This window comes from Xylocopa sonorina, chromosome 8, assembly GCF_050948175.1.
Source record: "Xylocopa sonorina isolate GNS202 chromosome 8, iyXylSono1_principal, whole genome shotgun sequence".
NCBI lineage: Eukaryota > Metazoa > Arthropoda > Insecta > Hymenoptera > Apidae > Xylocopa > Xylocopa sonorina.
This window is the reverse complement of record NC_135200.1, coordinates 5,189,046-5,213,257: the sequence shown is the minus strand read 5'-3', so window position 1 is coordinate 5,213,257 and position 24,212 is coordinate 5,189,046. Positions and strand designations below refer to the sequence as shown.

The 24,212-nt window shown below is 46.8% G+C and overlaps 1 protein-coding gene across 7 annotated transcripts in view; it reads left to right on the top strand.

Moving 5' to 3' along the window:
* Nucleotides 1–24,212, top strand: part of Dscam3 (Down syndrome cell adhesion molecule 3) — a 97,514-nt gene that overhangs the window by 26,687 nt on the left and 46,615 nt on the right. For all 7 annotated transcript variants that reach the window (XM_076899448.1, XM_076899451.1, XM_076899446.1 and 4 more), the window contains exon 2: nt 23,000–23,186. In XM_076899448.1, the coding sequence (XP_076755563.1) occupies nt 23,000–23,186 (187 nt within the window). The remainder of the gene's footprint in view (nt 1–22,999; nt 23,187–24,212) is intronic.

Genomic DNA, 24,212 nt, shown 5'->3' with positions numbered 1-24,212 from the left:
CGTTTGGTGGATAGTTTTGTATAAATACTAGAAGCCTGAGAACTTGTTGGACAACCCTACTGTAGACGTTGCTGTTTCACGCGCGACCTAATGCGAAAGCAGAACCAATCTTCGAGCTATCTTAATCGCGAAACAGTCCCAAGCCTTCCGTTCTACGTAACCGCGTAACGGGTAACCCGATATCAGTCGAGCTAAGTGCATAACGAAGCACGACCGGCTTCTCACCGCGAGCAACGCAAACTCGCGAGGACAATGCTCGTCGCGTAGGTGGCACGACTCTTCATCCCCGCGCCATCGCCACCCCATTTTCTTTCCTTCTCCGCCTGGGCTCTCTGTTCGTCTCTCTTCCTCTCTTTCTCTCTCTCTCTCTCTGTATCCGCGCCCTCGACGAAGTTGGAGACAGCGGGCGACGGTTGCCCGCGGGCCGACACCCAGAAGAATAGCGACACGACAGCCGGAGAGCAGCGGCAGGAAACACGGGGAGGGGACACTTCTTTTTTTATTTAATTAGCGAGATGTACGAGCTACAAAGATCCCCTCCACACTGGTGGACGTCCAACCGTTCCGCTTCAAAGACGTCAGACACGCTGCCTCCCGCTCTTGTCAACCCCTTCCGCCATCCGCTTTCGTCGCACCCCCTCGCCTCCTTTCGCTGTCTCTCCGCGAGGGATTAATATCACTTGCGTGGTCCCCGCCGATCGTCCTCGATGGTCCTTTCTCCTCGCCAGCGGATAATGCATTTCTCTTTACTACAGTGGACGCGCTTCTTTTGATCCTGCGTCGCGTTCTCGATTTTTATAACAATCGATCGAAGACATTCGAACGAAGGTGTTACGTTTAGTTAGCTGATCGATCCTAATCAACTCAGAATTATATAGAACTACTACGATGAATAAAATCGCATTATCGCAAGATCATCCTCGACGTAGAAGAAACCACGTGTCCCCATAAAACGATATCGAATTTCCTCAAAATCGCAACAAAAACAACCCCTTCAACCTTGCTTCAGTCTACGAACACTGTCTCATCGACGGTCACGCGGCCAGTCTACCTCGCATCTCTTTCTCTCTCTCTCTCTGCACGCTCTCTAGTGGAACGTTCACCAGAAAGGAGCAAAACGTATCAGAGTGCTCTCCGCGTTCGCCAGGTTCGCCAAGGAAATCACGCTCGAAGAATCGCCGGGAATCCCGCGGCGCGATCGATGCCATCGCGGTGTTTGCTTTATCGTCGAGCAAACGCGAGATCCCGGGGATGCTTCCACGGGGGCAATCAACGTCGATTCGCATTCCCGCCGTTGGAGTGGCGGCCGCTCTCCTTACGAGCCGTGGCGCCTCGAGAACGGTTCCAGGAACGCGAACAGCCCCTGCGCAAGTTCATTGTCAGCCGGCCGTAGTCGAAGACCCGCCGCGGCGGGAAGGGAAAAGAGGGACGATCGGGCACGCGCAAATACCAGCCAGGCTCCTGGGGAACGGGAGAAGAGGGAAGTCCAATAAAAAACTTATTAAAGGGGCCGTTGGAAGTCCCAGTAAATATTTGACCGGTCTTTTAGACTCTCCGCGGCGTTATGAGGAAACTAACCCCCGTCCAGGGAACTCCTTTTCGGGCGCAACTTTCCGCTCGAGTTCATCTTCCCGCTCTTCTGGCGGGGATCGCGCGGCCTGCTGATTCGCCAGTTTGATTCTTTTAGTTTCGAGGTAGTTTCGCTAGCCCCCTCTTCTTTCGAGTTGGATGGATTTCTCGGACGTTAGACGATCTTCTGGGTGGGCTCTCTTCGTGGAGGAAAGGCTCAGTTTGACGACTGGGATGTTTCACAGGGAAACGGTATCGTCTTTAGTTCTGTTCGTTTCCTTGTTTACGAGATTAAACCAGACGAAAAACGTATAGAAGTAACGAAACAGATGATCATCCTGTAATTTACAAAATTACTATTCCTGCTCGTATTCAACCCCCAAAGCGAGTGGAATTACAGCAGTAGAGGTCCAAACGTAGAAGCCTCGTTGGCTCGCAGTATCGATATAATCGATACAGAGCCACGTTCGAGATCGTTCAACCTCGTCATCGAGGAAATCTCGTTCTAGTCGCGAGGAGCACGCGAAGCGGAACACGCGGGACTCGTCCGACGACGAGCGGAGCCACCCCTGTTTCCGAACCGTCGAACAATCGCCGTTCCATCATCGGTTTCGACTCGTGAATTGCCCGAAAGATATCGCTATTGTTTAGAGACGCATTGTTCCGACGGGCCTCCGTATCGTTGCACTCGTAGTTTTCGAGTGGCATTGTGGAATAAACGGGTGGCATTGTCCCGCGGTTTATCGGCGCGCGGGTTCAGGCTCGTTAGCCGCGGCTCGATCCGTGCCCACGCGTCGCGGCGCGGACGTCGCGCTGTCGCGTTGCTTTCTTTTCCAACCCCTGGTGCGAAGGAGGGATGATTGTAGATCTTTGAAACGGAGGAACGATATTGGAAATATTTCACTTCATTTTTTCACTTATTCTTCAATTCCTTCGTTATACTCGTTCAATATGTAATCCTTAATTAAGCTTAATACCAGCCATCCCTTAGTTTCTGGAGAGGACACGAAAAACTTCGCACGGAACCGTGCAGCAAGCTCTACTAATTTTTGCGACCAGAAGTTAATATTTCCGGGTGAAATCTCTCATCGTACTGGTCAGGATTCCGCGTGCCAACGTCGCGTTGCTCTCGTTTCAACCCCCAGTACGAAGGAGGGACGATCGTGGATCTTTGAAACGGAGGAAGGGTATTGAAAATGTTTCTCTCATTTTTTCAATTACTCTTTAACTCCTTCGTTACACTCGTTCAATATATGATCCTTAATTAAGCTTAATATCAGCCATCCCTAGTTTTTGGAGAGGATACAAAAAACTTTGCATGGAACCGTGCAGCAACCTCTACTAATTTTTACGACGAAAAGTTAATATTTCCCGGTGAAATCTCATCGAGATCGTCAGGATTCGTCGTGCCAACGACACTGCCAATAACGGAGCGCCTGACCCCCGGCTCGATCGCGAGTGAAACAGAAAGCTCGGCCGATAAAATTGCAACTTTCCCGACGAGGCCAAAAAACAGCCCGCGCGGGTCAGGGACGCTTCGAGGCGCAGCGTTCAAACATCCGCGCGGCGCGCGCGCGTGCAGAAAAAAAGAGGAGAATCTCCGCGATACGGTATCGACAGCCAGTGACAGTTTAAGCTCGAGTTCGCCCGCGTTCGGAGATCGATGCAGCCTCCGCTCCGACCCGCCCCGCCAGTCGCCAGGATTCCCTGGTCCAATCGAAAAAAAGTAACGATCCGCCCGTCCGGGGCGCCTCGTTCCTCTGTTACGCGACTGCCTTCGCCTGCAACGACGAGGATGTAGCCAGGGACGGGAGGGTGGTGTATAGACAGGGTGGGTTTGCCAGAGGGTGACGAGGAGCCGGAGGGCGAGGACCCAGTCAGGCGGTCTCGAGTGTCTTGTCAATATGTATAGTGTCATCGATGTCTCTCCAGTGGACGACTATCCCTTCCTATGCATCGCGTAACCGAGATCCACGCACGTGTGCGCGTGCACGCGCGCACGAGCGCTTCGGGGATGTAAACGACGAGGTGGAAATTATCTGTCCATCTGCTCGCGAGGACCGTGCGATTAAAATGAACGGGTGTATCGACGGTTCGATACTCCTGGAGAACGTATTAATTTCGTGCAGATCGATTCGCAAGAATATTATCAGGAAGTCGTTAACACGATTTTTTGTCCAGTCTGTTTTAATAGCAAATGGACATTTAAACGCTTCGTATTAAAAATTGGAAAATAGTATGTTCAAGTAGTGTATTGTAAAGGAAGTGTAAATTGGACGAGAAACAATTTGCAGCGCGCGTGTAGGGTAACAGACGCACAGATTTGTGCAAGAGGGTGGGTGTTTCGCGGTCGCGAGTACGATGAGGGATGAGAACGGCGGGTGGAAATTATCTGCCTATCTGGTGGCAAAGATGCCTATTGTGGCTGCGGGATACTTGGGACGGGGCCAACGACACGACGTGCATTTTTCTGCGGCTACCTCCGCAGCCGCTGTTATGAGACCTGAGATCTCTCTGGCTTCAGGTTTACTGGTACCTTCGTAACTATAATTTATCTGTCTCGAGAAGATTCAAGCTGCTGTTAAAAATCAGCTCCCGTACAGATTTATCCATTTCGTGGAGAAGAACACGATCAACGGTGCGCTATCTCCTTTCTCCAATCTCAGAAGTATCCTCTTCAACCCCCTTTCTTAAACGACTGACCAAAAAATCCCAATACTTAATAACCATTCTAATTCCAACTGACATCGAACGTTCGTGACATATATCTGAAGAGAATCATCCCATATTTCACCCTCGAAGAGCAACATCGTTCCAGCATCGATCGCGCGCACGTCTCCAGAAGGGGGTGGTGGTTTCCCCTATTTTTCAGCGCAAGGAGGCATCGAATAGAAAGTCACGTATAGGTAATCATAGAGACTTATGGCTCCGTATTAATTCGACGAATTATCGAGGTCAGCGGGCAAACTGTATCGAGAGAAAGAGAGAGAGAGACGCACCCTCTCCGCCCCTACGCTCAGCGGAGCGATGCCGGATTTATGAAAGCAATTTTCGCGGGCGCGCGGGATATTAATACGAAAAACCGGCTCGCACCCGGGCGACCGTAAACAACCGCCACAAATTTCAGCGGGCGGTTATTTAAACGGGGCCCGATTAAAATGTTGCTGTTATCGGTAATTATAACGATCAGCACGTGCAACTAATTAACGTGCCATTAGCCGCCGCGGCCGTTTCGCATTTTACGGTCCGCGAGGCGTATCTGTCCCGGCTATCGGACTTATTGTCGGTAGATATGGCCTCTGCTGCGAGCACGTACGGTTCCGCGCGGTTTCGCTCCAGCTCTGTTCATCCGCCGCGCGGAAATGAATTTAGAAACGTAGTTAGGAGGGGCTGTCGGGAGTGAAATTGCCGCTGGAAATGGTATTGATAATTATGGGCCAACGGGGTTTCGAGGGAAACCATCTTCGTGCTGGTTAATTATTACAAATACAGCTAATTGACGTTGGCGCTGACGATAGTATTTCACGTAAGATATAAGCGCGCTTGGTAGTTTTCTTTTTTTACATTTTTATTGTCTTAGAAACGATGATAATTGACGGGAATGTGAATTGTACGACGGTAAATGCAAATCACTTTGTATATTGAAAAGTTTGAAGAGAGAAAAGGAACACGTGGATCTCTTGAACCAACCGCAACGGTGAAATCGACTGAAATCAAAGGAAAGATATTCCAAGGAAAGGAAAGAAAAGGCGAGTCGACGGTTCCATGGGACGTTAATAAATAATTATGCCCATAAATATGCGAATGCGCACAGGGAGGACTCAACTAGGATTCGCCAGAACGAGAATATTTTCCATACGAATCGCGGAGAGGCCATGCATATTCAGCGTGTTCATTATAATCCAATATATTCGCGACGTGAACTAGGAGGAAGAAAAAAAGGGGGAACGAAAAGGCGGGGGGGAGGAAAAAAAAACACGTATGGCGTGGCGTCCACCCCTTCGAACACCGTTGGCTCTCCCTCAGTTGACTTTCGATTAATTAAGTGCTCGACCCCTTTCGCGGACCGCGAACCGCTTCGGGGCACACTTTCATTCAACCCCTTCCTTCAGAAAAGTGTTTTGTTTGTGGCTGCCGGAAGCCGCGTCGCGTAAATTGAGGACACTTTGACGTCCTCGTCCCGTCTTTCCCGCCCCCTTTTTGTTTCACATCCCATACCGTTAACGATTAACAATTTTTTGGACTCGACCATTTTTGAAAAGAATATTTCCAATCTTTCATTCGCCACTTTTCACAAGAGAATGTTCTCTATTAAAAACAATACCAGATATCGAAATATAATGAAAAAATATCTTTATTTCTTCTGTTTCTAGATTTTTCGTCTCTTAAATAGAATATCCGCAGAAAATGGCGTAAGACGCGTGAATATTATGAAAAACACGAATACACGATCAGTCCTTCTGTTTTAAGGTTGTCCAAGTTCACAAAATCGTATAAAAGTATTTGATAACAGGGCTGCAGCAATTTTTATGGCAAGTGTTACGAGAACGATGAATATGCTTCGTATAATAGACCAACATCTGACCAATTCCAACCCCTACCACCGCAGAAATTTATACTCGAGCATCGCGTACATAATTAATCTCCCGAAGCCAGGAGCTAAATCCATGGAGTCCGTCCATTAAAACGAGCCTTCGTTAACACCGTTTCTCCGCTCTTTTTTTCTCCTCTTCCTTTAAATACGAAGCCCTCTGTATTCGCTCGTTAGGGCGGATCGCGGCATCAAACCAGCCTCTCCCGTTATTAACTTACCTGAATCGCAAAACTTAGCCGCGGCGAGAGTCGAAAACCAATAATTAGAGACACGACGGTAATTAAGAATTATTGCCTATCGATCACTGGGCCGGGACTTCCGGTGGCCGTCGTCGCGCGATCTTCCTTTCCACCCCTTTTTACCAGCCCGTGGCTGGTTGCCTCGTCCGCCAAGTCCAAACGTAGCTGCGCCACGTCTAATTGGACGCGTATTACCGCGAATAATTAGATGTTTTGCCGATGCACGAGTGTTTAAACGCGACCAGTGTTGATTCGCGAAATAAGCGGAGGAATTTTCATCCCCTGTCCACCTTTGTTCGCGTGCTCTCGTTACGCGAGGGTTAATTGGGGTAACGTTTTTCTAAAAATTTAAACAAAGCCAATATTCCGGTTTCTTAACGTGTTTATTTAACGAATACACGAAAACGTTGACAGCAGAAAATGATCGAGGATATATTAGAAATCTTAATTTAGCTCATCGAAACGATTCTTCGTAACGAAAGAATTGTTCTACGCCCGACTCGTACTTGTGCGCAAAGTTTAATTGAAATCGAAAGCTAGATTTTCGATTTCCCACGGTAAACGGACGGACGCTTGTGTTCCATCGCGCACGAGCACACGGATACGAGGGTGGAAGATGGAAAGAAAATTGTGAGAAATTGCGCAACGCAGAGACCAGGCTTCAAAGCGATGCTAAAGGGCTGCGAGCGTAAACGGAACTCCCGCGGGTAGGAAGGATGAAGCGGACAGTTCCGATATTTTCTTTTAAATCCTCCTAGGGGACCGTTTCGAGAGTCACTCGTCGCGCGGACAGAGTTGACCCGCGCGTTGCTGAACGGAGTTCTGACGTGGTCACTTTGCCCGTGCGAAACCCCGCCGAGTTTTGCCCGTCACATTGTTAGAATCCCCGTGTATCGGCGGGTTTAAGGGATCCACGGACGGGTAACTGTTTCGTCCTGTCGAACAGAAAAATTCTTGCTTCAAGAACCTCTATGAAAAGCGTCAAAGCAAAGAAAATTTATAATTGGACGCTAGGATGAAATTACGTTAATTTCTGTTCAGAAGAACAGATTCATTCAATTCTAAAGGGATTAGTTGCACAACGAATGGAATAATTACTCGTTATACTCTTATTAAATTCTCCAATGGTTTAAGATAAATTCGTCCACTCCCTGAAAAGCCCACTTTTGTTTCTCGAACACCTCTGCATAAAAAAAATAAACCTTAATTCTTTACACTCGTCTTGAACGGGCTCGCAACAGCGAATGCCTGCTCTAATTGAAGGTAGCCTTCAAGTCCATCACCCGAGGGCGACAATGTCGCTCGTTCTCACCCCTTATCGCGTTCTCTCGCACAGCACAAACGGCAGAAAAATTTCAATACCCCTTCCCCCGGTTGGTGCAGCAATATTTCCTTCCTCGCTTCCTTAAGTCGCGAGATCGACTCTCTCTCGCCTCTAAAAAAGAAGAACGCGTCGCGGAATCCCCGCTGTCTTGAGCACCACTGAAGGTCGGACGTTTCAGGACGCATTCACGACAGAAATAAATACGCGGTGAAAAGGGCTTGGGTTCTTTTCACGGAAGAATATAATTGCCAGAAAAATAAACGATCGCAAAGTCTGTTTGCCCGCGCCTCCAACACCCTCTCGCGCGTTTCAACCACCCCAAACGCGGGGGGGTGGTGGAATCTCTTCGCGTTGCTTTACCTCTGTGCGACTGCCGCAGCCGCCTTTCCCTCTGCCAACCCCCTCTTTCTCTTTCTCCGTCTGCGCGTCCCTCTAACTTCGCCCCCTTTTTTTCCACCCCTTCGTCTCTTCGCGCAACCCCACCAACAGCCTGCCGGTTGCCTTTCGTCCTACTCAAACTGCCTCCACATCCACGATCCTCTCCCCCTCTCCCTCTTTCTCTCTCTCCACAGCTCAACGTCCCTCTATTGCGACTTGGTGGAAAAGCTCACTCGACTCGCGGGTCAACGAATTCGCAATTACGATCTTTCACGTCGACGTGACTGCCTACTCTCTCGTCGACTTTGGAATCCCGGACGATATTCCTCTGCTCGATGCTGACTACCACCACCCCTCTCTCGTCCATCTCTTTTCTTCTCTTCACTTGTCTTCTTCGATACCGTTCTCCCTTTCTCTTCGTCCCTGTTCCTCTCTTTTCGACTTCTTCTCCTCTGCATTCTCTTTTCTCTCTTCCATCCTCTCTGTCTCTGACACACGTGGACTCCACACGCTTTTCTCTCTCGATTTTCTCGCGTTCATCCCCTCCGCACCTTCCACGACAACGCCAGTCTTCTTCTGTTGGTTTTTCCCGTCTTTCCTTCGGCTGTTGACTTTCCTCGAGTGCCTCCATCTGGCCCTTCGCGTTGCCCTCGTCGTTCGTTGATTCGTCCATCTCCTCCGCGCACCGATTCTGTTTCCATCCCCCGCTGAATTCTATCGCGTTCACCACCTGCTTCACTTTCGATGAAGCCTTCACAGCCGACTTTTTAACGCTTCTAATCCTCGTTCCGTCTTTTTTTTTCTTTTTTCTTGCCGCGCAGCTTCCCGCGGTTAGGGAATAAATTGTACGTTCGCGTTTCCACGCGCACCGGAAACCAACCGTACCCCAACGTTATTCCATCTTCCGCGATGGTTTTTCTCTAGTCCGTTTTCTAACATTTTCACGGAACTCTTTATCAGTCTTGTTTGTCGAACGTTAATAGCCCCGTGAAATGTTCATTTCCGTTATCCTCTGGTTTTAACAAATATTACTATCTCACGAATGAACTGCCTTGAAAGTCTACCCTTTCGTCTGTAAACTCTTTGAGAAATATTCTGAATCTTTTCGATATCTATGTTGTTAAGGTCTTTTAGCTGTTACGTTAATTGGACGCGAAGTTCGTGATTACCAAGTGTCGCGAATTTGTCACGCATTTGTCCGTAATTGAGATGCGCCGCTTTATCGCGGCTCGAGGGTGTTCATAATTTAAATTCTCCCGTTGTCGAACACCTCCAGCCGCTTCCGTTTCCTCGTTGGGTTGATCTTTTCCGGCGTCTCTGCCCGTTTCTTTCGTCCGTCTCGCGGGGGTTCTCCGGTTTCTTTCGAGCTTCGCCCCGGAGGCTCCTCGAGGACAGTGTCGTCGAGACAGTAATGAGATTTTCGAGATCCACAGGCGGCCCCATAATCGCCTTAGGCTTCGCTGCGACACTTCACGCGCGCCATCCGTCCGCGATACCTATTTTTTCATCGTCGTCTTTTGTTTCTGCTCTCGCGAAGAGGCGCGGGTCGTACTTTGCGGACGAACCGATCGATAGTCGTTAGAAATCTCTGGATAAAAAATTGTTGTATAACATTTACTGTGATCGATCGCAAATGGGATTTAGAATCGCTATCCAGCTTTTATTACGCGCATTAACAGGAGACGTTCTTTGCTATGAAAATGAAAGACGCAAGAGCAAATAGAAGAAAGAGAGGTACAGCGTTGATTCGCTAAATTGAAATTTTTAGAAACTCGAAGACAATCGAATATACCCCGATACGAAGGGTTGAGAAGCGACTCGACCCTCTCGCGTTACGTTTGAATGTTTCATTTCGCGTAAACCACGCCTCGTGCGATATTCACCCGCTATTGCTGTTAACGCAACACTTGTCAAATTGCTTTTGAATTATCCACCGTCTGCGCGTGATGTCGCCGAGCATTAAGTGGACTAGATTGAGCCTGAAATATTTAGACGCTCGCTCCGAATCTGGGATGCGGTTCATTGATTTAATATTTCATCTCGCCTAGTTCCAGTTGGAGAACAACGGGATTAACATTTCGATTCATACCATTGATCTGTATAAATATATGATCACTGGACACTCGCGGAAGATTCATTTTAATTTAACGAAACATTTTCCTGTAGCGTAAATTTATAAAAAATAATTATCATTTAATAATATCTCCAATGAAATTTCACGATCCAACGATTTGCCCTTAGGCGAATCGAATATATTAAGAATAAACAAACTGGAAACAATATCGAGAACGAGATTACACGTGCTCTCGTTGCGAATTGATGGTACGCACGCCTTGGCTGACCACTTCACCATCTTGCGCCACTTGTCTGACCATGCCCTGGCCCGTACCACTTGCGAAACGCTGCATTCAACTACTCGCCAGATTATATACGATCCCACGCTACTTGCTGCGATTATATACGATCTAACACTACTCGTCCGATTACATACGGACACCTGCTACTTGTCGAACAACGTGGAATCATATTTTCCTCGCATGATCAGACACGATCATAAATTATTCGCGCTCGTCTACATTACCTCGTATCGTTTCAGATTATTATTTTATTACGAGAGTGGATCTGAGATTTTACCTTTAATATTAACGCAAATACACGCGCGAATAGAAAACCAATCGAGTTCCACGACAAAAGGTAGTTGGACCAACTCATAGTCTTACGTCGCGCGACAAATTCATGTATCACAGTCGATAGGAACATCCGTTGTTCAGGAATACTACTAAAATCGATTACCCCCATTAATATCGTCCATGAGATCGTCGATCTTACCATCACCTAACAAACTCTATACTCGCTCTAGCTCTGGACGCTACACTGCTCAAATCTTAACTAACTCCTGAGGGCTCCTTTCCCCCACATTGTATCTATTTTCACCCCCTCATCTCGATATCGAACAAGAGGAGACACGTTCGCAAAAAACGTTCTTAACCCTCGAAAACGAAGAGAAAGAGCGAAGTCAAACATATGTTTAATGTCTCCAGTCTTGTCTCTTCGAGGGTCAGGTATTTTCTTCCGTCACAGGGTGCAAAGGCGACTACGATGGTCGCCACTCATTCGTACGCCCGCGAGTAAAAAAAAAAAAAAAAAACGCATCCCCCTGGAAACAGGCCCGGAAACTATCGACGATCCTCATCGAATATTAATCAGAAATCGATCGAACGTGTTCAGAGGCCGCGAGCACGCGCGGCATTCGTGAGTTTTCACGTTTCGCCGGTTTTTTCTGAAATAACCGCCGGTTCGGTTACGCGCCCCGTTCTCCGCTGCTCATAAAAAATGCAGTCCCGCGATCGCGCTTGCATTCCTCATCAAAGCAGGCGCCGCTCGAGGGGTTGGCGGAGGGAGAAAAAAAAAATACTCGCAGGAGTTGGGAACCGCTCGCGCGGTGCGCAGAGAAAGGAGAGCGAGATATATATTCCGCGTCGATGTTTCCCCCGTTTCCGGTATCCCCGTGGCTTCCGTTTATATTTAAGTCACGTAGCCGCGTACGCACACGTGCGACGCCCACGCGTACGTGTCCAATAATACGGCCTCGGGGTAATAGACGGAAACGCAGCCACTTACACCGATCGATCTTCCGCTCGCGTTCCTCCTTGGATAGTTTCGAGGGCCCTGTTCGTCTCATTTCCCGCGACGTTCCGTTATTTCCATTTGTTCTCTCTGTTTTTTCATTTTCGTTTCCAACCCCCTCTCACCCTCGTGTTTTCTGCTGTTTTACTTCTTTTTTTTTTTTTTTTGTTTTGGTTTGCTTTCTCTTCTCGTTTTGTTAATTTTGACCGACGAGCACGCTCGGTTGTTGTTTCGCGGGAATTAATTAACCCAGGCACACACAAAGGCGGCACGATTTTTACGGCTGGCGAGCTTTCATGACCGCAGCGGTGATTCATAATAATCACGTTCCGCTAGTAAAGTTTCAGTTGGAAAAGTGATGAACGCGGGATCGGCGATACTCGCGTCGAGGAAAAGCGCGCGACGGGAGAGTTCGCCTCGGAGACGTTTATGTTTGACGGAGTATGGAATAAAGTTGTTGCCTTCTGGGCACTCCTCGTTCCTGTTTCTATGAAAAAAAAAAACATTTCCAGTCGGACAGGAGAATTCGTTGTCACTTTTGTTACGCAGATTGCGAGACGCGGTTGCTCGAAAATGAAATCAAGCGAAAGGAAGGCTAATCTGATATGCGGCTAGAAAAATGCAGAGAAATAAAGAGAAACTCGACCGTGACTGTAGAGTGGAAACTGGCCAGAAAGAACGGGACACAAGAATCTCGTCGCCATTTACTCTTCACGAGGTTGCAACGCGAGTGTATCGATCATTTGCAAAAATATCTCGCGAGCAATACCGACGAAGACGAACGAGGACAGGCGTGCGAAGAGGGGATGAGAGTGGGACGAAACGAAACTGGAGGGTGGTTGAAAAGATCGCGGTTACGACGCTTCTGTCGGGGTCGTAACTCAAGGGTTGTCGAAGGATCCTAAATGTATGACGTAGTTACACGTCGATCGTTTTTTCCACCCTTGGCCAGCTCGTATGACGCTCGAGATATGCGAGCAGCCGTACGTTATCGCCGCGTCAGAAACACGAACCAATATCTGGGCGTGCTGATATTTCTACCGGAAACGCGCCCTCCGCGAGAGAGTCGCCTTTTAACGTCGAATATCGTCGTGAATTAAGAACGTCGAATTTAGTGCAACTCGAATTTAACGCGATTCGATACTCGTACGCGTATTGTAGTAGAAATTGCATTTTTATGGAGACCTTTTGGTTTCGAGTGTGCCAATTATGTTTCAATTCCTGCGTCATTCAAATGACAGAAGCTCGTTGGTTTACGTAACGTTGGTTTCTCGTTAATGCACGGTGCATTTCGGAGCATGAATAAGTTCGTCATTCACGGTCTGATCATGCACAGTCTGCTGCTACTTACGTAGCGAAGCCGTGCGGGGACTCCTGATTTCTGCTTTATCGTGTACGGATGAATGTCACGTGTCTGACTTCATAGAAGCCAGCGTCACTTCTGTATTACACTAACTCTTGGGCCAGAACTTCGTTTTTTATATTTTCATTAATAATATCAACGCGATACTTTATCGACGTGCTGTGGATGATTAATGAGTAACGTCTGACTTTATACTTTCTCGTACTACTTGCTTAATCGGACACAGTGGATACTATTTAAACGCTAGAAATTCAGTTCGAATATAAACGTAGCGCAAAGGTATAAAAATTGTGCAAATTCAAAGAGAAATTAATTGCCAAACGAAAGTTGCAGTTTGGTAAAATCGTCAACGAATTCTTTGAAAACGCTGCATCAACTGGAATTGCGAGCACGCTATCGAAAATCGCTCTTTTCAATTATTTCCAAATCGCTCGAACGTAAATATTCGAATACATCGATCGCGACGGTATATTAATATTTGCATTATTAATTCCTTCTCGATTTACATACGAAATTAATAAAAAAAAAAAAACATTCGACACTCTCTTCGCACGAACCGCATGGATCTATGATGTAACCTTTCACATTTCCTCTCTGCCCACTCTACCTAAACTATAGGCGTTCGACTACATACGGTCTTGTACTACTTGTCCGGCTAATCGGATGAAATCTGAAAATACAAGCCGCAACGAGCACGCTAATTGGAACGAACGAGGCGTCCACCTATTTTTCCCCTTTCCACCCTTTTTCCTTTTTTTCTTCTCTGTTTTTTTCTTTTTTTTTTTTTTGTCATTCAAATTCACCGCGTGACCGGTCCGAATTCGCTGCTAAAAACGGAAAATTGAACGGACCCTTCGCGCGGCCATTCTCCACACCTGTCGACCAATTACCCACCGTGTTTCCGATCGCTTGCGGTGCGAACGATTATTGCCCGCGTAGTAATTACAGAATCCAATAACAAACGTCCTTGGAACGCGCCACCCTCGCCGCGCCCTTGTGATTTAACAGCGAGTAACGGCCGCAATTACGAGCTATTGCCCCTCGCGGAAACTTACTATAGTCGCGCCCTGATCTGAAATAGGCTCGAGGGTATTTATCGCAACGATTATCATAATAATCTCCCATGAATCGACTTGCCACCAGTCCTCTGAAACGGCACCAAATTCTGATGGCACAGTATTGAACAGCGAGTAAAAAGTTAATCAATATGTCCATCGATTATTGTCGAGCTTTATTTTATAATGGAATATTTCTAACACGCACTCTCAGAAGTTTCACGGATATGGTGCGTCAAAAAAATACACACAAATTTACAACCTTTTTTTCACGTACTCGTTCGTATGTTTTTTTTCAGTCGCAAACGTTAATTCTCGCTCGAAATTTAAGTAGAGGACGGTGCGGATGAGAAATACGCTCGATAAATATCGACGCGTTACAGAGTTACGAATGAAAAAGGGGGATGGCGGAGTAGAAAAATCGTTGGGACAACGCGATGGGGGAGAAGGGTGGGTCGCGGGAGGGCATTGTAGATTGGATGGTGACAAGATGCGGTAAAATTGCAACTGTCGGATCTCACGTCCCACAGCCTCACGTGCCACGTACAGGCACACCATTCTGGCAGATTTTGCGAGCTTACGAATGAGCTTTCCATCCCCCCCGTCGATCGATCGATGGATTGCCAGAACGGAAACGGCGGGGGCCCTTTGACACGCGACTTCCACGATTGATGGAACGATGCCGTTTAATGTTATGTCGTTTTATCCGCGTTTTATTGGCTTTTCGAGGCCCGCAATCCGTGGAGAACCGTGTGTTGCGAGCGGAAATGGATGTTGGATGTTTATTCGGGGAAAAAGTGTCGCACGGAATAATATTGGTATCCCTAGGACCTTTTACGCGCGAGAAAGGAATATCTTTGTTTCTCTAAACTTTGCACAACTTTGTGCCTTGCCATTTCAAGCTCGTCAATTCTCTCGATCGATCTAGCGACGAATAAACGCATTCGTTAGTGGATTTCTGATCTATGTTTCCTGGTAAGTGGAACAACCAAGTCTTTCGTCAGACGTGCATTCATTTACGTACATCTCCAACGAGGAACAACGATATTATCTCGTCAGCGAAAGAGTTCAGTAATATCTAACATCGTCAACTCCCATAGCTAATATTACCTCCAGTAACACAAAAAGATAAAAGAAATTAAATAAATAAATAACCATAATAGACGATGCAATCGAAACGAGTCGCAACGTAACCAACGTAAAATAAAAATGAATACTGCAGCTACAAGCTCTACAATTTTAGCCAACCAAACGAAGGGGGACCCATGCTCGATTCTCATCCGAGGGTTCCATCGTTCCACCACAGTTCGAACGTTGGTTATTCGACGTTTCACGAGCCAACCAGAGATACCGTTTCTCCATCGAAAAGCAGAGGAAAGAAAAAATGATTTGGTCGAATGAAAAGGGAGGACAATTCGTCGTCCGCCATTCGTTATCCAGAATTCGAAGACTCGCGACACGGCGACGCGTCCGCGTGCATAAATCATGCCGGAATGAAGCCAGGCGGGAAAACTCGAGCGGTGAGCCGATTATTCGACGTGGTCGCCGAAATTGGTCTGCGCGATGGCCACCGCTGGGGAACGGATTATTGATCAGATTATTTGGAAGACGTGGCCCAGCTGCTCGGTTCGCAGACAGAATCGGATACACGAATTATTCACGTATCGAATGGATCCGAGCCACCTACTGACTCCATAATGGGGAAAACCGTAAAACCTCGTGGCTGCGCCCAGCTTCGATCGCGGGCACTTTGTAAAATCCATAAACGATATTATCGTGATCAAATGGTCGAGCAATTCAACGTTTAACGTATCGACCATCCCCTTTTTTTTTTTATCATATCAAATCGGTTTTAGCGAACCAAGGATCGATTTACGGATCGAAATTGATGAATTAATTTCTATAAAATTTAACTTACACGAAGTAACAAGCAGAGAATCCATCTCGATACACTTTTTATCCTTTCTCAAGATTAAAGGGCTATGCTCGAAGTATCTCTAACGATTCTAGAATCTCTGGATCCTGAAATTGAATCCCCTCGACGTCGTCGCGACGCATACACAGAACGTCGATGCCCACCGAAGTAATTAATCTCGCCGTGGAACGTGGACACCGAATGTTTAAGGGAATCGGGGTCGTCTTCCGGCCAGGAGACATTTAAAACGAAGTGTCCGCGCGATAAATCACTCGTAGCGTATTCAATGTAATGAATAAATTGATCGAGTTATTGTTCTGGCGGCCACATAAATTACCGTGGACGGCCGTTGGTGTCGCGCTTTGTTAAACCGCGTAAAATTTCGAGCACGAACCGTGTATCCACCGGCGAGCGGCCATTACAACCGTCTAGTCGGGCGTCAGCAACGCGTGCAGCCCGCCTTCGGTCGCAACCGGTCCCATGAATGCATAAAACAATGCTGAATAAGAATGGGTGGAAACCACTGGCCGGTTACAAATCACCGTCCCATCCAACGTTGTATTTTTTCACCACTAACGGAGACGCGTAAATTATGCGAGTATTTACATATTTCCACGGGGACAGAGAGCTCTTTGAGGGAGGCTCGCGAAGCGTTTTACCCCCGCGTCGAGCCATCCGCAACGCGGAGAGGTCGTTCGTACGCTCGTGTTCTTTGCACGCGACTTTTCTCTTCAACTGCGCCGACTGGGATTGATAAAAGTCCTCGAAATGTTACCGCTATCAGACACGGAATAACTTTTATTAATTCGATACGTTGCCGTGGAAATTGCTCGCTCTTTCATCCCCCTATGTATCGTGCGGAACGTTGAAAATTGTTGATGCGTTGATAAAAAATCGTTGGAACGTTTTGCGAGCATCCTGAGTTCCCAATGACGCGAGTATAGTTCGATGATATTTTCTGACGCGTAAATTTCTATGCGCGCGTAGGATTGTGGGGATGTTCGCGAGATATTTGCGACTTGTTCTAACATCGTTCTTGACGTGGAAAACAAAAAGGACGGTATTTATGTAGCGTAGTAACTCTTAGCGTCGTAAATTTTTGACTGTCACGGGTTTGACAGATATTTCCGAAATATTATGCCCCCGTTTTACGCTCTTGACGAGGAGGAACACTGGCTCGTGTAATGGTGTTTCCTTGATGCGCCGTAAATTCAGCGCTGTCGTGAAATTCCGAAATTTCCGTGCTAAAATAGCAGCAGCTCAGAAAAATGTCGCGAATAAAATATGCCACGCGAAACGCGACGCGTGAACAGGGTATCGTGGACGGACGTGGCGAAAAGTTAGCAAGAACTGTCCCGTTTTAGCTACCCGTCTGATATATCATTGATTCGTATCGCGTGTCAGGCGATATTCGAGTCGTATCGCTTGTCTGATCACGGCCAGAAGATCGTTCCACTTTCGTTTCGGTGGTGGAAAAGTGCTCGAGTTTCGAAACGTTTAATTAATTTGTTGGCGAGGCAAAGTTTGCTCGACGTCTCGTATAAACTTGCTCCACTTCGTCCAGTCTTTGCTTTACAACAACCGACACAGCGCTCTACACGCGGCAGGACAAGTGATGAGGCTCGAACGCTGGCCGACAAGTGATACAAGCCAGCGTAATGTCAGACAAGTGGCTTGCTCCCGTACACGATCAACCTAGCATACGTCCAGCCTAATGGAACAACCAGACGAGGCAATAATTTTATTTCAACGCGAACGAAATCAGACATAATCGCTTCTGACAAATAAAAAACACACGATTTTCAAACAAACCCTTCAAACTCAGACCCTTCTCAGGCATTAAATAACATCTAGAATTTATTTCTAAACTAAAGATCGCTCGAACCACAGTCAAATAACAATAATCGATCTGTTCAGACTCTTATATCTATCCTCGAACGCAAAAAATTGGACGATTCATCCCCTGAAACGAAATCCATTAAAAAATCCGCATCCCTCTTACGTCGTGTCACCCCAAAATGGCGACGATCATTTATTTACAGCCACGCGACGGTCCTCCAAGCACACACACACACGAAGCAGCAACTCGTAGCCGGAGGCGGTAGTTGACAAAACAATTTCAAGCGTGTTCAGTTTTACTGGCTAATCCGCGGGGCGTGATTTATCGCGCGCGCGCACCACAGAGGGAGAGACAGACAGCTCCAGCTACCGGAAGTACGTGTGCGACCACACGAACACGAAGATTGATCATTATTATAATCTAGGAGGTGCGGCTGGGCGTACGTAACATCTGCTACTGCGAACTCCTCTCATCTATCTCCATCACGCAGCCGCAGTTTCGCACATGCATAATCTCGCGGGCCGGTTGTCCGACAGGGAAGATCCATTCCTGATCTTATTTAACCCGGGGATCTCTCGACGATCCGATCCGTCGCGCGATTCTGTTTGCGCCTTCGCGCTTCGGATAGGATACGATTAGTATTCCGCGTCGTGTTTCACGGCTCTTTTCGCGCGTTCGCCTTTTGGCGATGCTCGATGTTGGTCGTCCAGTTCCTCGAGAGATGCAGTTTAATCGCGGCCATATTGAATTCACTAAGCGCGCTCGAACGATTTCTGACTTCTGGAATTTTCTATTCGCCTTAATGGTGGTTCTTAATTAGTAAGACTGGAGGAGTGGAGAGATCGAGATGTTGAAGAATTTGTAGGTCAATTTTCATCGTCTAAATTTGATCGATACTTATGGAAACAGGGGTTTAATTGGTGCGAAGTTTAATCGATCCCTCGTTGGGACAGTTTGTTGTTTAACAACCGCTTTGGCGGGGAGCAACCACTTGCCATACTCTGACGAGTCTGACTCGCGATGAACATCTCTGATCAAACGTGAGCATCGCGAGTCAGGCTTGTAGATGTAATTTCATGTCGAACAGGAATATCGCGAGTCGAATTTAGTGATGAAATTTATCTGCGTCAAATAGTCTTAATCTGCGAGCCAAATGCGATAGTACGACACAGAAAGAGGTACCTCCAGTTGTATCTGAGATACTATAATATTTATTTCGTTTCTTACTTTTTTTCAAACAGCTTTACATACTATAAATTTGTTTCTCGTTCTTACTATATCTGAAGCACAAAATTGATTTAACTATACATATGCATCGTTGATTCTCTAGCTATAAGTACAAAGCTAGCATCAAATACAGAGGCGCCAGTCGAGTATTATAATAGTAGCTTCTTAATTCACCGTCGTGAGTTTCGATTTATCGAGAAAAACCGGTCGATTAATAGAGAACCATCGCGACTGGTCGGGGAGAACCGCAAAAATGCAATCGTAGCGAACAATAAAAGGACTTGTCCCAACCGAACGGGCGAACACCAAAGAATCAACCGTGGTATTCAATAAAAATCGTAAGTTCATTAAATACCAGCCCGCGAGAGATCCGCGTTTAATTAATAACACGAGCCGAGTGGCTGGTCCTCGCGATCGATCCGCAGGTCTCGATACGGAGATCGCAGCCACCCCCACCGATTGATACACCCTATATCCGTTTTATTAATTCAATTCAATCTCCCCGATATTCATCGATGCGCGATTTCATCCGAAGAATGGAGGCATCCGGGTAAATAAAAAAGCGTAAAACCGTCCAGAATGAGAGGAGGGCGGAGAGCAGAGACGCGAGGGAGGGGGGTTTCATTAAATTTATGATAAAAATCGAAGAAGAAACCCGTCCGTTGAAAAGAGCACCCGTTCACCGCGCCTCCACTTTCGGCTGGACCTATTATCGCACGACAAATCAATTGTCACTTCTGAACGCGACGAGCGATCGATCTCGCAGCGAAATGCGGGGGTGGATCGAGAAGGAGGGCGGCTAAGAAGGATTTCTTCTGTTCCGCTCCTCGGATTTCGCGAGCTTATTGAGAAATCCGAGGCCGTGCGCCATTATGCGTGATGATTGACTTCCCTTGGGTGTTTCTATTACAACTCCTTCGATATTAAATCGTCCGCGAGGGTAAGAATGAGACAGGGGTGCTTCGCAGAGAAAAGTTTCACTCTGAATCAGAAATTTCATTAATATATATCATTATTTCATTGACAGATTCTTTTTGAGATCATACGAAACACGTGTAAATGTTAACAGGTTTGAAATTTTCTTAAACACTTCTGTGTTCGTTTCAAATTTAATAACAGAAGAATCCGAAGCGAAGACCGCATCTCGCCACCGCCATTTTCCGCGCTGAGATCAAACGTTCTCGTAAAATCGTGCACGAACGTTCACGAACATTCAACAAATCTCGCAAAGGTTTTGCGAACTAAAAAAAAAAAAGAGAAAAACCCACTCTTTCAATACAATCCCTTAAACGTCTCCCTGCTCGCGTTTCACCAAATTCCCAACCCCCCTCGTTAACGTAATACCGTCCGTTTCCGGTTGATCGTAACTCTTTCGACAAATATCGCCGCGTCCCGGCAAAGGGTTAAACTGGGAATGGAATTTCAATTTCCTGGCGAGGACTCGACCGTCGTAGGTTAGCCTGCTCCAACCGGGGATGCAAATTTGATCCGGCGTCGCGGCGCTGAGGGCGCGGCAGCGTCAAAACGTGCTTTAAGCCGCGACGCGGTTCGGGACCGAGCGAAATAATTCATCGGATGAATTATTTCCGCTCGTGCGACGCCCGTTAACGAGGATCGATCGTCGCGAGCTCCTCGTCGATCGAACTCGTTTCAATGGCCGCGCTCAGGCCACGATCGGCTCGAAAATCGCGACGCAAAACCTCCCAAAACCCAAACATATTTGAAGTAAATCCACTTCGACTATCACCAGTTGCGATGGAGTTCTTCCCTTTTCTCTGAAACGATTATTTTCTTTACACACGTCTGTTCTTTCGGATAGGATCGCTCACATTTCTAGGGTTGAAAATGGGGGTGAAATGAGCTCGATGTACTCGATGCGCACGCTTTTTCTTCGCGATAGGTGTAATATTGATTTTTATTCTTTATCAAGGCTCTAATCTTTGGAAGAAAGATCGTATATTTTTTGTAAGAAATAATTAGAGATGAAAAACAGCATAGCCTATCCTCTATGGTGATAAGAATATTTATTTTGATTATTTTTGTGGATTTAAATGTACGTAGTGCAGTCGTTTCGTGTTGATCAATAATAGAAAGCTAAGGGAAAAGACATTTTATGCCGGTTCTCGAATAGGGGCACTGTCCTTTCTGGTCTCAGAGGCGAGCGGATTATTCTCTGTCCGATAGCCGAAAATAGAGGTTCGATTTCAACATTTAAATATAGACGTTGCGATCGATAACTGCGACTCTGCTGCATTCTCTTCTCTCGCGTTACAAACTCACGGTTATACCGTATAAATTGTATCGTTCGCAATCAGAGAGTTGAACGGATCGATAAATTTTCTAGCTAAGATACGAAACGATTTTTGAGATTTTTCAAGAGAACGATTATATCATAACATCACGTTATCTTCGATTCAATTAACGCGAGAAACGAATCGCTGTTCCTCGCGATAATTAATTTCATCTTGCTGGCCAATCTCCGGATGACGAATCGCCCGGTTTTCGCGACCCTCAGCACCCGTGGAACGATCCAACAACGACGAGGCTGGCAACAGCGGAAAACGCAGAGGGCAGCGTTTTTCCGCGAAGCCACGCAGACAGCCGTGAAAACGTTTTCCCGCGCTCACCCTCGGGATAATGGGCACAGATAAGGAGCCGAGTGCCGGCTGCGTAGCCGTGACATCCACCGGAAACCGTCCTCTCCGTTACGAAGCGTCGAAATTCAGCCAATGGGAATCCGTTCGCGCGGTTCTGCATCCTGGCGAACTTCAGATCGTCCGTTTCCCTTGTCAACTTTCACGTTAACGACACGAATAAATGCTGTGTTTAAATAGTTCAATGGCGATCGATTAGAAGTAGCATCGAACGCGACAACTCGAGTTCTTCAGTTTCGACTGACCTTAAGTTTCGAGGCCCTGCAGAATGGCGCAGGTGACAGCTCGAGTGAAGATGAATTTGACTATCTCGAGAAACGAGATAACCAAACGCAAATACATTATTTGTACCAAGAAATTAGAGTTGGATTTCTTGAAGACTCTCCTGTCTTCGCGATAGACTCGTCTTTGGCGTCTCGACCGAATCGAAACTAAAAACGCAACGCTCTGCAACTAGAAAAAAAAAAAAAAAATGGAGGAAAACCCAAGAGCACAACAATCTCTGACGATAAAACGCGATCGACGAAACGATGGGGTCGTTCCATTTATTGAAAACAGCGGCGGGGGGATGGTAACTGTTCGATCTAGCGTATAACACGATGCATCGAATAACGAAGGGGAAATGATTCGGCTATAAATCGGGGAGCAGTTCCCCGGTACCAGCGGGGAGCGCTTTTTAATCCGACGGATTTCGAATTAAATATTTCAACGGGCCGATGACGCGGTCGCTCGCTTCCCAGGCCGTTTAATCTCAGGCTGGCCGTGGTGTCAAATCGATGTGGAATCTAGGTCGAATTCGGCTTACCGGAATTGATTTCTCTGGTTTCTGAATTATTGTTGGTAGTGCGCGTGCACTGGCCCATGCACTCTTCTCTTTCACCCTCCCTGCCCCTTTTTCACCACTGTTGTCTCTGCCGCTTTATTTTAAGGGCTGACGTGTATCCAAATGGCTGAAATTTGTATCCGTTAAATCGATAGATACGCACCACTCTTGTGTGACCCTAAAACGCATCGATGATATTGCAATTACCATTAATCGCGTTATACGTTGTCCTTATTAAAAATTGTTCCACGCGATTACATTATTGCTCTTTTTATTTTTTTACATTATTTAAGTACACTCTGATCTCGTTCTATGGCCATTGTTTGTTAAGAATCGAGCATCAACCCGCACGATCTTCCATTAACATTTTCTCTTTCGTTCGTTCTTTCAGCTTGCATTCTGGAAATCGTGGTCGCTCAGCAAGGTCCGGTGTTCGTTCTCGAGCCACCAAGTACCCTGGTCTTCTCGAATACCACAGGCTCCCAGCTAAGCTGTTCCGCTCATGGGAGTCCAACGCCGCACGTCACCTGGATAACCAGTCCGGATCAGAGATCGGTCACCGCAGTTCCCGGACTAAGGTGGGCCAATTAACATAAGCGCCAGCCACTTTTTAACCTCTGCCTTGCCCTCGCAATCTCGACGAACGGACTGGCGATAAAAGGAACAACGTCACCCCTGACGAATAGATTAAAACAGTTTTAAAAGAATCAACGCGGATGGAGTAGACACCTTATCGATATTTTATAGCAGAGAATTTAATGAACCGTCTAATGAAATTACCGTAGATTTTTTTATTTTACGTACACGTGATTCTTAATTTGACAGAGAGTAGTATAAAAATCGAGAGAACAAATTTTTAAATATTTTTATAGGGTACCATTATTTGATATCTCGAAATGGCAAGGTATTCGAAAAATAGCTGAGAGCTTCGATTAATTTCTATAATTCCACTGCAATTTATAATCCAGTTAATCGTCTCAAGGATAACCAAATCTAAGCATCCCTCGAACGCACGCTAACCAACACTCAAAGCTTCCAAATCGAATAAAAAAAAAAAGGATTGCACCTTCTCAGCACGTTGCGAAATGAAAAATATAAAGAACTTACGAACAACGAGAGGATGTTCGTTGTTACTCGCGAATGCATTTCGTCCGTGAAACGCGTACGCGGTCGAAACTTAACGCGCGGTTATCCGCCGCGACTTCCGGTAATTCCAGTGTTCAACTATCGCGGCGGCCCCTCCGTTTGCGGGGTCCTTATTTTCGGCTGAAAATTCGCGATTCGCGTAAGAGTGGTGGGCACGATAGAAACGGGTAAGCGGATTAGCGTGTCGGGATTTAGAAGTTCCGAGCCGCTGTAAATTGCGGGAGTTTCGAACGGCCCAAGGTTCGACCCGCGTCCCTTTCCTCCTCCTGGTGGAAAAATGCGGCCGCAACGCCGCCGCTGAACGTGATTATGCGGCTGAACCGCTGGTATTAACGCCGCTCGGGGTAATTAAAGGGAACTTTCGTGCTTGTGTTTCGACTTTACGTTTATTGTACACTGTTGGCGCGCCTCGTTCGGAATAAATCTCGCGCTGAAAATTCGTCTTCTCGAAATCGCGA